At 38.3% G+C, this 16,713-nt stretch overlaps 2 protein-coding genes across 2 annotated transcripts in view; both read right to left on the bottom strand.

The window, feature by feature from the left end:
* trpc5a (transient receptor potential cation channel, subfamily C, member 5a) overlaps positions 1–6,515 on the bottom strand; it is a 52,145-nt gene extending 45,630 nt beyond the window's left edge. Inside the window, exon 1 of the mRNA XM_056773289.1 lies at positions 6,298–6,515. The gene's annotated coding sequence lies outside the window, so the exon portion shown is untranslated. The remainder of the gene's footprint in view (positions 1–6,297) is intronic.
* An 8,989-nt stretch (positions 6,516–15,504) lies between these two features.
* Positions 15,505–16,654, bottom strand: zgc:174945 (uncharacterized protein LOC793867 homolog). Its single transcript, XM_056736173.1, has 4 exons — positions 16,529–16,654; positions 16,147–16,309; positions 15,980–16,068; positions 15,505–15,878 (listed from the first exon to the last, which is right to left on the bottom strand). The coding sequence occupies exons 1-4, from the start codon at positions 16,602–16,604 to the stop codon at positions 15,778–15,780; spliced, it is 429 nt and encodes a 142-aa protein (XP_056592151.1). The 5' UTR covers positions 16,605–16,654; the 3' UTR covers positions 15,505–15,777.
* Positions 16,655–16,713: the final 59 nt, after the last annotated feature.

Here is a 16,713-nt window from a genome sequence, read left to right as displayed (position 1 = left end):
ATTCGTACACATAAAAATGCACCGATACCAAAGACTGATCCCTCATGTGACATAACTGAGAAATTTGTTGTTAAATTTGCTTTGAAAGTTTGTGAAAAGTACATCATTTTTTTATTTTTGATAATGTGTTTAAGGTGGAGTTGCTTGTAATTGAGAAGCTATTCTGTTTTTATTGGTCTGTGAAGAGATACAGGCACAAAAAAATATTGGAACACGTACTCAGCCTTTTAAAAATGGTATCGGTGCATCCCTACATATTCCGTAGATATATATGTATTTTTGTCTCTGTATATACACATATATTACAATACTACAACGTTATATATAAAGATACAGTTATTTTGGAATCAATTCATCACGATTAAATTATTTGAAAGGCCTAAAATTATTGCAATTAATAAATACAAATTGAGTAGTGTGAAAATACAAAATATAACAAAACAAATGATTTCAAAATAGAAGTATTTCAATTGATCTCAAAAGTAAAAGTGATTTTAGACATTTGGACCAATATATTTTCTGCAATAATACAACTGATCTGACTCTGAAATGTAATATTTTATGTACATTTCGAACACATAGTTTTCATCAACAAGAGATTTATGTCGTGTGCAAAACTGCTTTCTATTGTCCTTGTAATTGTGACGTTAGTGAAGAAAAATAACATTCCAAAAAGTGACACATACGCTCTTCAGGGAAATAACTTTTACTTGTACGATCGGTGGAAGCGCCGAAGGGGTCTGGCACAGGCGCGCTGATTAAATCAATACATCGACAAGTATTTTACAGATTGGATCAGACAGAGAATATGGATCACTCTGAGAAACCTCAGGGGAATCAAACAGACGCTTAGGGGAACTCATCTGGGCTCGCCTGGTGATCTGAGATGAGTAAATTCAATTACAAAAAAGAGGCCCTGGCACAACACAGTGCTGTCTTTAGCCCTATTCGCACGGAATTAGTATTTCCTGGGGACCTCTGATCATTTGTTATAATTGCAGTGATAGTCTGTGATCTTAATCCTGTGCGAATCGGCCATGTCTGCAATTTGTAAAGTAAAAATTCCCACACAAATGACCTACAATTTATACATCACATGAGGTCCCCAGATAATACTTATCCCGTGCGAATAGGCCTATAGTCACAATTCCCCTAAATTACAAGAAGGCAGATTAGCACATATAACTCACGTTGAAACTAGGCATCTGGGCGGACGTTTTTTACATTTAAGCACATGACTTAAAAAACGAAGTATCCCATGTTTAAAACACTGTTATTTATTTAATGAGTGGTATGGATGTGTATGTGTGTTTGTGAGAGGCAGTCTTAACCTGTAAATAAGCCCTAATGTTTTTCCCAAGCCGCAATTTTTGTGCAACAAAATATGTGTTTGATGTGCAAAAGGCATGCTTAAAAGCAGATGCTGGTAGCCATGTTTCCAGCGTAAATGCTCTGGTTGGATATTTGATGCCTGGCTGGTTTTGACCTCTGCACAGAACTTCACAGAAAATGATGTTGGCCTGACAAAGCTTCATCATTTTAGTGTAAATACTGAGGCTTTGTGTACACTCCGCCCAATGCGGTTTTGTTTTTCAAATATCCCATGTCATTTGGCAAGCAACAAAATCATATCCGAGGCAGAGAGACACAGAAGTAGCTCTCCATATGGAAAGCGGATGCAAACTGAAAATTTTGCCTCTGCATATCTAATATCTCGCTGCCGTGCAGGGCTCTTGAGTCGCATCAGACAACATAACCATCAACGGCATTACTGTGTTTATACTTTCATGCATATGCTGCGTCCGGCACGGCTCACTCTTTCATCCTTTACTACGTACTGAATTCCACATGTGATTTTAAACAGATTCATTCAGACACAGCTGTCAACACAACTTTGCTATGTAGTATGTGAGATTGGGCAATTTAAACCCAACGTCTGATATGATTCAGGTTTCAGTATTTCTGGGTTCTAAAGTTAGTTTATATTTGATTCACATTCCTTGTATTCTGAGGAACCACCCAGAACACTAGTGCTTTTTTACACCAAGAAACCTTACAGACTGATTAGCGGCACCCTAGGAACACCTTAGCAACTGCCTAGCAACTGCTCAGCACACCTTAGCAACTGCCTAGCAACTGCTCAGCACACCTTAGTGACTGCCTAGCAACTGCATCCACTGTAGAAACCACCCAAAGTACAAAAGTCCCAAATGAACATAACTTTTTTAAAGGAAAATTTGTACTCTCTAGTTGTTCCAAAACTGAATAAATGTATTTGTTTGGATGAACACAAGGAACGATATTTGGAAGAGTGTTAGGAACTGACATTTCAGGGGGGCATCTTTAAACACCTTAGTAGAAAAAGTTGAAATGGTAGTCAATGGTGACCCAGAACTTTTTGCTTTCCTAAATTCTCTACCAAATATCTTTTTTGTGTCCATCAGAACAAAGACATCTATACAGGTTTAGAACAACTTAAGGTGAAGCATTTTTGGGGTGAACTATCCCTTTAAAACCGTTTTCTCATTTAATCATCTTCCTGTCTTTCTTTCCCAATCTTCAGTTTGTTCTTCCAGTCCGTCTCCACATACATCGTTGTTTTCTCCAGCCATAAAGTATCATCATGGTCAATTTGTCTAGTCCCACAGTTAACATTTATTTTATCAGGCAAAGGCAACCTCCGCCATTACTCAGCCGCCAAACCCTAACAAACGCTGGCGGGTTGACATGTAATGAAAATATAACGTACGTCTACGTGGAAGAAAATGTTTCTTGCTGTCAAAATCTCAAACAATACGAAGTGACGCCTCACCGTCATATATTTCCCTTTTTAGGGAAAAACCCACCAGTGTGCTCCACCCTCGTGTCAAAAAGGCGAGAGAAAACCCATGAGGCTGTTTTGGGAGCTTTTAAAACTGTATGAGGAGCTAAGCTCTGCAATCACATGTGATCCAAAACAAAGACGCTGCTGACTGTCTATTGTAAAGAACGCGAAGAGGAGAGGGGCTATAGCACCCCAGCGGCTGCTCTTCCCAGCATGCCTGTCAATACGGATGAAAAGCTGAGAAATACCTCTCCAAAGCTTGTACAGTTACATCTGACAAGGAGGATAGCAGCAAAATGAGATTTCTTCAGGAGCTACAGAGGAAGCTTTGCATTTCAGATGATCAAAGATTTCCTTTTTGAGAGGTTATGACAGCTGAAATGTGTTGTTTTGTCTCATTAGACGCTTGCGCGTTATTATATCACTATGCTTTGTCATTGTTTCTAAATCCTCTATAAAATGTGGTTGATTGACAAGAAACCTGCAAAGTCTAGGCGTATCCTACATATTTCCTCTCTCCAATGTAACCTTTCAGTGTAACAGATAATTCAGAACCTATAGTCTCTTTGACATTTGTAACACACAAACACAATTTTAAATCATTTATCCGCGTCAACAAACTCACCGGTCTTTAATTCAGTCGCAGTGATAATTACGATAAAGAATAAGTGAGTTCATCTTGTGAGTCATTTTGGGGGTTAAGAGCTTTACGGCGTGACATAGAGAGACACTGTGGCAGTGATGTAGAGCTTCGATGTGAGAGTTTAATATGCCAGGCACGTTGACATACTCTTTTCCCGGCAAACTTGGGCTATACTTCAAAGCCACGCTTTTGTCGTGTCTAAAGAATGTGTCATCGATAGGAGATGGGATCAAAGTTTCTGTTTTGCGTGTCTGGATAGCTGAGTTCCAAAACCTCACTGTCTATTGACTACACAGACAGCTGGCTTCTAACACAGCATCCCTGACCGATTTGGAGCGCTCTAGATAGACAGCGACTCTCCACACCACACAAATAGCTCAACTCACGTGAAGTTCACAGGTGACTTGCAACTGATTTCAACAGAGTTTGGTGTTACCATGTTGGCGAATTAAATTACATATTTATTTACTGGATATACAAATTCTGGATGACGTATAAATCAATTATGATCTATATTTAACATCCACTAAAATGCACTTTCTGTCAAATACATTGCCAGATATACAAATATAACCCTGCAATAGAACTTGGCATAAACTAAAATACATTCAAAAAATAAGTTAAATTAAATATATGTGTCCAAATAGGTCAAATTAGCACTATGAGATTACCATATGATTTTTCAACTTAAAGGGACAGTTCACTCAAAATGTTTCATTCTTATCATTTATTGACCCTCTTATCATTCCAAACCTGTATGACTTTCTTTCTTCGCAGAATATAAACGATATTTTGAAGAACGGTGGAGACATACAATTTGGGACCCCATTGACTTCCATTGTATGGACAGAAAACATTCAGACATTTCTCAAAATATCTCCTTTTGTGTCATATACAAATTTTTGAATGACATGAGGGTGAATAAAGGATGACAGAATTTTCGTTTTTGGGGCGAACTATCCCTTTAAGCTTTTTGCATCACATCTTATAAACCTTCAGATGTAAATTCAATTATAAACACAATCATCTTTGCATCTAAAGCACTATTCGTACTGACTTCAAATTTGTCCTATAACGTCACATTATTCTTTCTAAAGAGCACTGGCAGGTTCCGTAATGGGCTCTGATCTGATATAAACCACGTAAGCAGTCTGTATGAGTCTGGAACTCGGTGGAGGTGACTAGTGCTGGTCTCAAGCAATCAGTCAAAGCAACACCAGACAGCATAAGCCACCAGACACCCTGCAACTCTATTAGATTTATTATCTTCTCACGGAATAAAACTGTCCTTCTCCTTTTGTCCCTTCTTCTATATCATTCTTTCTAGTTCACTCTTTACAACTCTTATGAAGATTGACTTGTAGCCACAACCTTTGAAAAACCTGTATTACTTTTCTTACCAACAAGTCAACCTTGTGTCCTGACTGATGCCCAAGGGCCACAATGACAAAAGGAGGAGAAGTCCAAAATAAGAAGTCTGGAAAACTTATTGTGCACTTTGTCCTTGGATGAGTTGGTGGACTGTATGTGTAAAGTGCAGTGTTGGCTTGCTCACCGGGAGAGTGCATTTATTTATTTATTAATTAGATATCATTTATTAGAATGATCTTGCTTGTTCTATAAACACCATGCACTGCGCTGTGTTTTACCTTTTCTGTTTTTCGTGTTTGCCCCTGTAAAGCTGCTTTGGAACAATGCACGTGAAAAGCGCTATATAAATAAACTTGAATTGAATTGAACTGTATAAAATGGATTTAGAGATCTTTAATGGAGATAAAAAGATGACGCCTCCCTGTAAAGAGATGAACACACACCTGTATGTGCCTCCAGTCACCAGTCCAAAATCTGTTTGTTTTACGTAATGCACCATTAAGCGGCTTAACTTTATTGGTAGAGATTCACCGTGTCACTCACTTATAATCAACAGTTTTAGAAGTCGTACCCTAATGGTTCCTGTCCATTTCATTACAACCCAAGAGATGAAAAACTGGGGACACGGTTTTATCGATCCATTGAGACATTAGCCCAAATGAACCCTGCAGCTTACAAACTTGAAGCATCTATCTCAGTCCAACAAACCAAACGTTAGCAAGTATACTGTAAAGATTTTTGATGTCACCTCTTAATAGCATTGGTCACACCAATTTCTTTTCCCCCCATGAGTTATCCTGGGGCAACAAACAAGGGGGAAATATTGGGACAGCCCTTGCCAAAATCCTACCCTCTGTCTGCATGTGCAGGTATGGAGCGTATAAATTGTGGATACAATGCTCAGTACGCAACAATGCTCGATATCAATACAGTAATTATTATTGAGCCACCAGCGCCTGGTTAGCATGTCACATTAATGCCTGCGAAAAAGAATGGTGCTTGTTTACATAACCATTACAATCTGGGAAGTTGAACTGAAACCAACACTGCAGTAATGAGCATCTATGCAGTCCATTAGGATAATGATGAAACGCGTAATATTATAGGCTACACCATTATAACCATCTAAGATTTTTAGTTCTATACATGCGTAGGCTATATAGCGTGTGTAGGTAAATGAAACATGAATGTTATTTGACGTCACAGATTCAGATTATACAACTTGCCAACTGTCAGTCAAACCACATAAAACCCCCAAAACATTACAAATGTGCGTTAAAAACGATGAATTCGTTAACTGTAAACATCAAATGATATGTCGATTCCTGTTCGCATGTGCACCTGCAGATGCCAAGGTGCAGACGCGCTTTCACTTTTGCGCTGCATCGAATTACCCTCGATAAATAACGCTCCGTAACTTCAATACGAACGTAACGAAACCCGATAACGCGTCGCTTACCTGATGCGCTTCACTGTATGGATATATAATCGCCCCTCGTGGGTCTCTGAGGAGGGTTCTCTGTTCTGGTGGTATTGTCTTCTTATGTGACAGGGGAGTCTGAAATACTATTTATCAGCCGCGTCCTCTGGAGATCCTCATATTTCCACCGCGAAATGAGGCGCAGGGTTCGTGGAAAGCAAATAAAGCCTCGTTTTCCTTCACAATCTCTCACACACACTTACACGTACATTTACGCACACGGCACACACACCCCGACGGGTTCTCCACGCGTAAACGCCATGAGGAGCATCCCTTACTCCAATGCGCATTTCATCACTCCGAAGCGCGCAACCACCGAGCCCTTATTTTAATAAAGGGACGACATCGGCGTAGTTTCTTCGGCTCAGATTTTTAACGAATTATCAATCAGTGGTATTCCACTGACACGGATACTTGCGTTAGAAACAGGTGGTTTTGCAAATCTCGGTTGTCTTCCTCTAAAAGTGCGGAACGAGCGTAAGGAAGAGTGTTTTAAGAGAAGAAGTGCGTCTTGCGCGCGTACGGCGGCATCTTGTCTTCATATTTGGCTTCGCGGGAGCTGCACAGATTCCAGCGTTCGCGCGCTGCGGTTGTCATGGTGTCAGAAGGATCTCACTGATGCTGCCGCGGCGCTCGATCGCGGGCGAATGGTTCGTGACCTCACAACGCGAATCGTTTATAAAGTTTTTTTTATTGGTTAACGCTAAAGTAAGACGCGATGAATGGTTTTATATTTTAACCCTTAGATTTTATAAAAAATAACAAACATCTTGTAAAAAAGCGAGTGTTTGCCAAATGCCTGTTAGTGGACACAAATAAAGATGATCGATGAAGCAATGGTAAAATGGCAAAGAAAAGGTGTAATTAAAAATGACAAAGATAGGACTATACTAAAAAAACAGGATGATCTTTTATTTAGTGACCAGGTTCCCTCCTTAACACTGAAGGAATATCCTTGTTTACACTCATTTTTTTATTACTAATCCTCATCGTGTTTTAGCTCTAAAATACCATTTGCACGTATGCCTATTTAAACTTGCCACATTAACCCTAGTGTCAGTTACCAGCTGCATTGCCCTCTCAAATCCACTAGAGGGCACTCCCCTCATCACTTGGACTGCCATATCACACTACATTACCCATAACCATTGACCAGACTCTTTATCTGTTATACACCTGTGTCCTGTCAACTGTGTAACAGTTTAACGTCTGCACATCCTCATAAGGGAACTGCACTTCACATTATCCCTAGCACCCGTCTCACCTGATCTTCATCACTGGACATTAGTGGTTTATCCCCATCACCTGTGTATCCCTCATTATCTGTTGTATTTAAGTTCTCCCCTTCCTAGTGTTCTTTGTCCAGTATTGTTTGTAAATGTATGGTGATGGTTTGGTGCGTACCCCTGTTTCTAGATATGGATTAAAAGAAAGATGATTTGAGTACCTTCTTGTTGTGAGTGTTCCCTGCACATCCCGTCACAAACTGTTGTTTATCTGCCTATTTATACCCGGTTGTCTCAATTACTCATTGCAAAGTCTTGTATGGTGTTGTACTACGATTCTTAGTGGTCTCTATGTCTGGTTTTTGTCTTGCCTTTTGTCTTTTGGATCACTGTTTGTGTTGTGGATTTATTTGGTGTGTTGGGACTGACCACCTCAGTTTGGAGATATGCCTGTCTTTTGGATTTTGTTTTTGGATTGCCCCTTTTAATAATCGGCATTTTCATGTGCAGTTAATAATGACAAAAGTGGTTCATGTGTCTTATATACACAGGTTTCCCAAACCTGGCCTGTAGGCCCCCCTCAACTCTTTCAGATGTCTGCCTTATCTAACATTACCATTTTAGGTCATGTAGACCCTAGTAATGTTCAATCATTTTTATTAGGATGACATCCAAAATGAGCAGGGCTAGGGCCTTTGATAGACTTGGGAAACACTCTACTTACCAGCAATGCGTCAAGTAGAAATATATGGAGGTTCTAATAAGAAGTTAGGATAGATAAATGCTATATTTTGGACAATTCAGGCATGCCTGTCATCAACAAATGATGTATAAAATGAATGTAATTTTCGTTTACTTTGACTCCCCCGTTATTGCAAGCAACATTACCTGCACTCAAATGCGCAGTGTCTTTGGACAGCGCTTTACACATTTGTGTTCCTGTGTATTGACTGGTTGTCGTAACTGTTTGAGCCCTCTCAAGGCAAAGATAGTGTAAATCAGATTACTCATTTCACCCTGATTATTTGAGAACCCAACGACAAGGGAAACATTACAAAGGCCCAATGTGATCTCATCACCATTATATAAGCATTAAATGCACACCTCCCATGGCTTCAATCCATAATCAAAGTGAAATTTGTCTAGTCATCACATTTGATCTGTTTAGAGTTATGAAAAGCTGAAAGTGAAGTCAAAAGTAGCACATTTCATACCTTTTGTTGCACAGTTTCCTCTATTCAGCAAAATTTATCTTAACACGGATAATGTTTAATGGTTTCTCTTCATTTTACAGTACGTGCCAATATTGTACTTACCCAAGAAAGTCCTGGGTAATTTAAAGTAACTATGTGGGATAAGGAAGGTTCAAGCTTAGTACATAGTTATATTTACTACAAGTACACGGTATGTACATGGGACACAGGACTGTTATACTTGACCATTTTCGTAGGGCATTTATTTTATCAAGCAGAAACCTGGAAACCCTCTCTGACACCAGGTGTGTGGGAACAGAAGATTTGACATTGGACGATAATTATTTATCGTATAATTTATTATTATAAGTCATCCAAATCTGCATTATGCTTTTTTGGAAAAGGTGTTACCGCATCAGTTTTCAATGCTGCTGCTACAACACCAGTACGCAAGGAATCATTAACAATGCTGAGAACAGCTGGGCGCAATGAATCCAAACAAGATTTATACAAGCTTGTAGTAGGGAGGGGATCAAGCAAGCAAGTGGTGACTTTCATCCCTGATACCTCCCTAGTGAGCAGCTCAGAGTCAATTTGAGAAAAGGCAGAAAAGAATGTGCCAGAAAACTAGACAAGCATAATGTAGAAGAGGAAACAGGTGCAGTATGAATAAGTTTGTAAACATTGTCAATCTTAGAACTAAAGAAATGCAGAAAATTTGAGGTATGAGGGGTGCCAACATTCATTTAATGAATTCTGTTTATAGTGTTAAAGAGATGTCTAGGATTACTATGATTGGAATCTACAATCTGAGAAAAATAAGCAGATCTTTTAGACTCAATTGCAGCTCTATATTCCGCCAACTGGTCTTTCCAAGCCCAATAAAAAAACATTCAGGCCTGGGTCACGCCACTTGCGCTCCAATTTACGGCAAGCTGCTTTCTTAGAACGGAAGACATCAGTATACCAGGAGGCAGAACGAGCAAAAGAGACACTGCGGGATTTCAAGGGGGCAAAATAATCAAAATTCGATGCAAGAACAGCAGTCAGCTGTAAAATCTTATCTTCAAGAGGAGCTGATTTAAGATCACTACGAGAAGAAACAGCAGAGTCTGCAAGATCTGACAGATTAATTCATTTCCATTAAGGCATACGGAAATTAACAGTGAGTGAAGATGACATACAAGGAAGAGGAAGTTCCAGATTAAAGAAGTGACTCGTGACTAAACAAAGGGTGCCAATGTGAGTGTGCACAAGGAAGCGCAAAACGGCAGTCGTATATGTGTCATTTTTGTTTGATGCGCCTTATTCAACACTGGCCGACCAATGAGATTGTCGCTTTTGTTCATGTGCCTGGAGCTGCTGAAGTTACAGTAAAACACGACATTGTGGTGCTTCAACGAAAAGGAAGGAATATTTATTGTTCTTTTGTGTGACAAGCGAGATTCAGAATCATAATTTTGCGTAGCTCCACATTGTGTGTGCTGTGGACAGGCCTTAAGATTTAGAAACGCTTGAAAATTCCTCTGTTTTCTTTCACTGTAGTTTGTGTCAATGATTTATATTATATTAGAAGAGAAATCTTGCCGTTTGTCTTAATTTTGTGAAACTGTTTCCTTTGGCTGAATTGAAAAATGTGTTTGCAAGACAGATAGGAACACTTCCAAGTCCGGATGCATTTTTGTTATTGAAATGAAAGCACCTCAGAGCAAGCACAATGGTTATTGCGGACAAGTCATGCTTTATGTGTACTTATCTATTAATGCCCACATGTTGCGTCTGCCTAGTTCTGCTCTCTTTTGTATTCAAGAATAATAATACATTTGCTTCCTCACCACAAAGTAAGAGACAGTCGAGTGCACATACATACAAGCCTTACTACAATCTGAAGGCATTCCAGTATCATTAATGTTGCTTTATTGAAAACACGGACTGCATATGATCATAGGTCATAGCTCTAAAGGACATATTTAACTCTAAGAAACATAAAAGAATGCAAGCAAATTACTCCACAAAAAAAGTTATTAAAGACAAAATGTATTAAAGGGATAGTTCACCCAAAAATGAAAATTCTGTCACTATTTAGTCACCCTCAGATTGTTCCAAACCTGTATACATTTTATTTGTTCTGTTAAACACACAGGAAGATATTTGATAGAATATCAGTAACCTAACAGGCTCCCCTTCACCCCCTTTTATTTTCACTATATGCAAGATGAAATCATTGCATCGGTTGCTGACATTTTTCCAAATAATTTTTCTAGTGTTTAGCAGAACAAAGACATTTATATGGGTTTGTAACAATCTGAGGGTGAGTAAATGATATCAGAATTAAAATTTTTGGGTGAACTTAAGTCAAGTTCTGGAAGTTCAGACTTGAGTAATATGGTTACTGTAAACTTATGCAAACTAGACCTGGGCTTGCTAACTTGCTATGCTTGGACATGTGTAACCTTCCGGGAACTGATACATTCACTAAAAGTTACTAGCATCTAAAGACCATAGAGCAATATGCACAAATATTTTGAGTCCACTGTACACTACTACTAACGAAATGTTAATACGAATAGCATTCAAAATTTGATTCAATAAACCCTACCCAGAGATAACATTCAAACGCTAACTTTGGATTCATTAAATCTAACATCCCGATAATGCATGGCAATATAACCACAGCTGCTTGGCACAATCCGTTCTGAAAGTAAATAATTGATGAAGAGCTTAAAATCATTCCGCCACAAAATAGACACCTCTCACCACTGATCATGAGCCACATTAACAATGGATACGCTCTCCGGGCTCCTTTGACAAAGCGATGCATTTTAACCACACCAGATTGCTCTGTAAATAATAAATTAAACAAGGGTGTAATTTGGATGCATGCAAATTGAGGGTCTAGCATGAATGAGATTGGTTTATCACATTGACATCTAATTACATAGAAAAAGAAAGAGGATGGGGAAGGGTAACAGAAGAAAAAACGTTTGCAACCCTAGCTGTCTATCGTTTAGTAAAAATGATTTGGTGCCATTTTGGTAATAACCAGTTTCTTTTAGTGGCCTCTGCTCTAACGCAAACAAATGCCAACATGCTTGTGAATATTGTTTTGGATCATAAATATCAAAGTTTGATTTCAAGCATTCATTTAACTATGATTTAAACCTTTGACATGGCCTCACTCAGTCAATGTCTGTATTCCATCTATCTAGTTTTTTTTACAGAATATTCTATGCATTAAGCTACGAAGAATGATTTTGTGAAGTAAACAATAAATCACAACTTTTTACCAGGGTCACAAATGTAAAACTATCCTTTGTGGCTGACTCAGTGTTCTCAAAAATATTGATACATTTAGATTTATGCATTTGGCAAAGTCTAATTGGTAATGTTATGCATTTATGCAAAGCGACTTACATTGCAGTATCCTATACACTTATACTTAGGCATATGCAATCCCTGGATCGAACCCACAACCTTGCGTTGTTAACACAATGCTCATACAACTGAGCTACCAGAAAGCTCAGAAAGAAAAATCTGAAATGGTTCCAATACGCTTGTTCCACGTCTCGATACCAGCTGCGCATTCTCTTTTGATTAATAGTAAATACGCTCTGTTATGGATGGTTGAAACATGGAAAATTGAACATCATCAGACAAATAATAAAATATGATGCTTTTATTATAAAGACATTAAGCAACTATTATTATAGGCCTATGTTGTTATGATAGAAATAAGTTGCACAGAAACCTCCCCTTTCAAAATTTCTTTACTGATACGTAGCATGCATAAAGTTGTTTACAACATTCTTCAAAATATCTACTTTTCACTGACATTAATTTATTTAGGGGGGGAGCTGCAAACATTACACCTTAAGTGTTTCACATTAGGCAGTGTCCCACTTTAAGCAATTCCCCCTATCAAATCAAAGTTAGAAAGTCCAGTATCATGACAACACTGCGTGTCTAGTTTTCAGTATGCAGAAGTAACTTCCGTTTAGCATACAGTATACTGTAAACGTGCTTCCTCTTACTGTAATAGTATGAAAGCCAAAGCTATTTTAGGAATGTACTTTTTGGTTACAGACATGCTGTGTCACATACATGTTCTTTTACAAAAGTCGTACATCCAGTTATTACAGTAAAGAGGATGGGCACAATCCTGTGTTTATTTCCAACTCACCTGCCAGTTATAGGCTCAGGTGTGTTAAAAAACAGGTTGAGTCCAATTCTTCAAATATCATTTGATTTTAACCAGCAGAAACTCTTAGGGGAATTCTTTGTAGCCTCTAGAAGTTTCAATGTGAGAAGCCTCAAAATTACCTGCCATTCCTTCAATGAGTCCATCATGAAAGGGAAAATAAAAGAAAGCAAAAGAGGGAGGTAGAGTCTGACAGAAAAAAGTAAATGTTGTCAAACCAACTGTTGTGCGTTGAGGTGGCAAATTTATCCATGTGAAAAATTTTATGAGAAAAGTAGCCGTTTCCAAGTGTAGGTCTAATGACTCATTAAAGTAACGTCCGGGGAAACGGAGTAAAGATTTGTAGCTATGTTGTGAGAGGACAGCGAGTGGAAGCGAACATAACGTTAGTCAAGTATTATGATGACAGACTTTGGCGTCGTTGTATTAAAATGGTGAGTTTTGGTCCGTCACGTGACTTTATTTGTAAAATTTGTAATACAATTTATATATATATATATATATATATATATATATATATATATATATATATATATCAGATCTAAGTACATAGTAAATATATATATATATACAAGTATACAGAACATACAAGCATTTTGAAAATGTTCCTAGTATCTTGGTGATTCTGTCAAAAAATATTAACATGGTTTCTACAGCAGTATACAAAATCATGTACATGCCAGCTGATTTTTTGCCCCAAGTTGTTTCAATGACATAAAAACGACATTTGCATTATGTAGCCAGTAGATGGCAGTATTCAGCCCAGTTTTGGGGCTAATCAAAGCAAAACGTATGGGCTGTATACCATTCGCACTGACAAAATAACTGACTCGTTGCGTGTTGCTCTCCTTAGTCTATGGAAGCCCGTTTCCGCCAGGGTTGGGAATTTTTTTTAATTAGTAACCCATAATAATGATTTAAGTATCTCAAAACAATGAGAAACTAACCCGAAATTTCTACTTAGTAACTCATACTAATGACTTGGTATTTATGACTTAGTATCTCATAATAATGAGAAAACATGCCCGTTTCCATCAGGTTTGGGATTTTTTGTAGTATCTCATAATAATGACTTAGTATATCATAATCTTAGTATCTATAAATAGTGGTGTGTTCTGCAACACACAGAGATGGGGAAAAAAGAATAAAACTTAATAAAACGGCCTGCTTTTACAACAGAATAGAGAGACAACCTCTGTCCAGAGACAACCTCTACCTCCACTAGAGTACTTTGCCATTAACCAAGTCAGTAATTTGAACCATACATTTTTTTTAGTTTAGGATAAGTAAATATTTATCCATCCATCTCACAGTAAAATGAAAATGTGTGATGCCTGAAGTCCCTTAAAATAATCAAACAATCTATTAACAGTAAAAATAATACACAGAAAAGTATGTATGTGAAACATGCATAATAGTGCTAATGTCATTTGTTAAAGGACCGCAATCCCAGAAACTGCACGTTTTAATGTTTATATACCAGAAATTGAGTCGCCAGCGTTCTTTTAGAAACACCCCGTAATTATACAAATCCATCTGTTCTTCTTTTTGTGATCTTCTTTAAACCACAACAGTCACACAAAACAGGCTGTTGGCGATACCCTAACTGTCTGATGTCACATTGTTTACACCTACCCATGACCACGCACAGAGTCGGCCTTATGGGCGACTAGGTCCACCTTCCTCCAGATACACGCTATCAGACATTTTCAGGCAAGAGCAGATGTAGTCACTAGCCAGCGACAAAAATGACTAAGAAATGACACATGTGTGCTGTCGTAAAAGTAGGCCGGGAGGAGACCTCTCCGACGAGCCCGGGTTCGTTATGCCGGAGTTATAATGATCGAAAGTCCCAGGCGGGACGATGATGACTTGCCGTTGGGGAAGAATTTACTTTTTTCAGATCGACACACCAACATTCACCGGTCCGTATCTCAGTCCGGAAAGACTTAAAGAAACAAGCCAGGATTCGTTGGAAATGTCTGCGCCGGGGCATTCGAACGGCGCTAACCACACGTCGATGCGACCCGGTCAGGAGCTAGTGCTTCCGGTAGCCAGAAAGATTGAAAAATCTAAGCTCCGGGACCCGGTGGCCTGTCTGTAAAGCATGGGTTTTACCCCCAAAATAAGATTCTCAAGAGTTTATCAGTGCCAGCTGTTCGCGATCAAGCTTCACTTTTTTTTTAAATAGCCTGTCTTAAATAATGTATTAAGCATGTTAGCGGCTGTTGTTTACATATTCGCGGCTAAACCTGAGACATGGTCAAAAGACAGGTGTTATGTCATAACCTTATTGGTAAAACGCATACTGCCCATCGGTTCAGAAGACTTGCGACCGACATAATTTCTGTAAAGCTTATTCATTAAAACGAAAGAAAGTTATGGCAGTGTCAATGTCTGTAAGTTCAGTGTTTTCTCGTATGTCCTAAATGCGACAATATTTAGAGCGGAAAGAAACAGAGTTCGCATTTGTAAGACAACCAGGTTATGCCAAAATTGCTACTCACAACATAATAACACCTGGTTGCTGATCTTTACATTCCTGTCTGTCATATACAAGTACACTGAATTCTTTTACACCATTGGTTTTATTTTCAGCCACGGGTTCAGTGGCCCAGACCACACCATTGCATGTTCCACTTATAGTGCAGCACAAAAATCATCTATTGCTCGGCTAGCCAATATTCCAATTATATTTAGAAATAAAAACCTTACTGATTGAAACTTACAGCAATGAAACTATTTATACTGCTTGATGCTAAAATAGAGACAAATACGATCAAGGATTTTGCCTCAGGTTACAAATTAATTAAAAAATGTAAATAATAATAATAGAAACATTTTAAAATGTACTTAATTTACTACAGAAAAGTAAGACGACACTCAGTGTAATCAAAGCTGGGTCCACCTTGTGCTGGCCGCTCCATTTTGAGACATTGGGACCTTTGTATAGAGGAACAGGCAATATTAAGACTTCATTCACGTGATGGCATAGTACAAAGCATGAAACCTTCAATTGAGAAACAAGAAAAATAAACTCAGACCTGTCACATTGAGATGCACAAGATGGCCTTTGGCTTCAGTTCCACTCTCACATTTTGCATTACACTGGTAGTAGCCCCTGTCTTGATGTCTTATGGAAATGAACGTGATGAAAATTCTTCTTAATCGATAGTCTATGTCTTTTGTCTCATTTACATGGATAATGTACCTGTGAGGATCTATAATGGGTTCACATTTGTCTTCTGTCCGGAAAAAACACCATTTGCTCTGAATTTCTTTGCAAGACTTTCTCTGAAACCTCACCATGCAAGTGAGTGACAAAGAATCTCCTTCTGCCTTAGTGAATGGTTCACGTGGATACATCACAGCCACTGCTCAGAGAAAATGTTTAGTATAAACACTTAGGAAATCAAAGTCAAGTTTCTTTACAAATCTGTGAGAGTCTGACGTAGTAGTTTTTAGCGTGTTTATTTACTGTTTGATTAAATATTTTCTTTTTATATGAATAAAATTGGCATAAACTACGCTAAATATTTAGTCAAAAACTTAAAAAAAAACAAGCATAAATCATTTCTACAAATTAAACTTACCCCCTGCTATAGAAGACAGCAAATCGCAAAAAACAGCAAACAATAAAAACATACAGTTAGGGCGAAACACTTTCATTTTGCTTCTGTTCCGCTCTGACAGTTTGAGAAAATGGCTTAACTTGGCTACATAAGGTTGGTCTTAAGCTTCACCACAAAAAGAGGACTTCCTTTGAACTTTGCAGATG

The sequence above is a fragment of the Triplophysa dalaica genome, chromosome 2, assembly GCF_015846415.1.
Source record: "Triplophysa dalaica isolate WHDGS20190420 chromosome 2, ASM1584641v1, whole genome shotgun sequence".
Lineage (NCBI taxonomy): Eukaryota > Metazoa > Chordata > Actinopteri > Cypriniformes > Nemacheilidae > Triplophysa > Triplophysa dalaica.
Note: the sequence above shows the minus strand (reverse complement) of the source record. Positions and strands in the feature narration are given on the sequence as shown.

Excerpts from the sequence above, each read along its gene's own strand:
- zgc:174945 (XM_056736173.1), bottom strand. The coding sequence starts at position 16,604 with ATGAAAGTGTTTCGCCCTAACTGTATGTTTTTATTGTTTGCTGTTTTT. Across the intron at positions 16,069-16,146 it reads CCCATTATAGATCCTCACAG|ACATCAAGACAGGGGCTACT; the intron begins GTACATTATCCA and ends CATTTCCATAAG. Across the intron at positions 15,879-15,979 it reads TGTGCATCTCAATGTGACAG|GTCCCAATGTCTCAAAATGG; the intron begins GTCTGAGTTTAT and ends CTCTATACAAAG.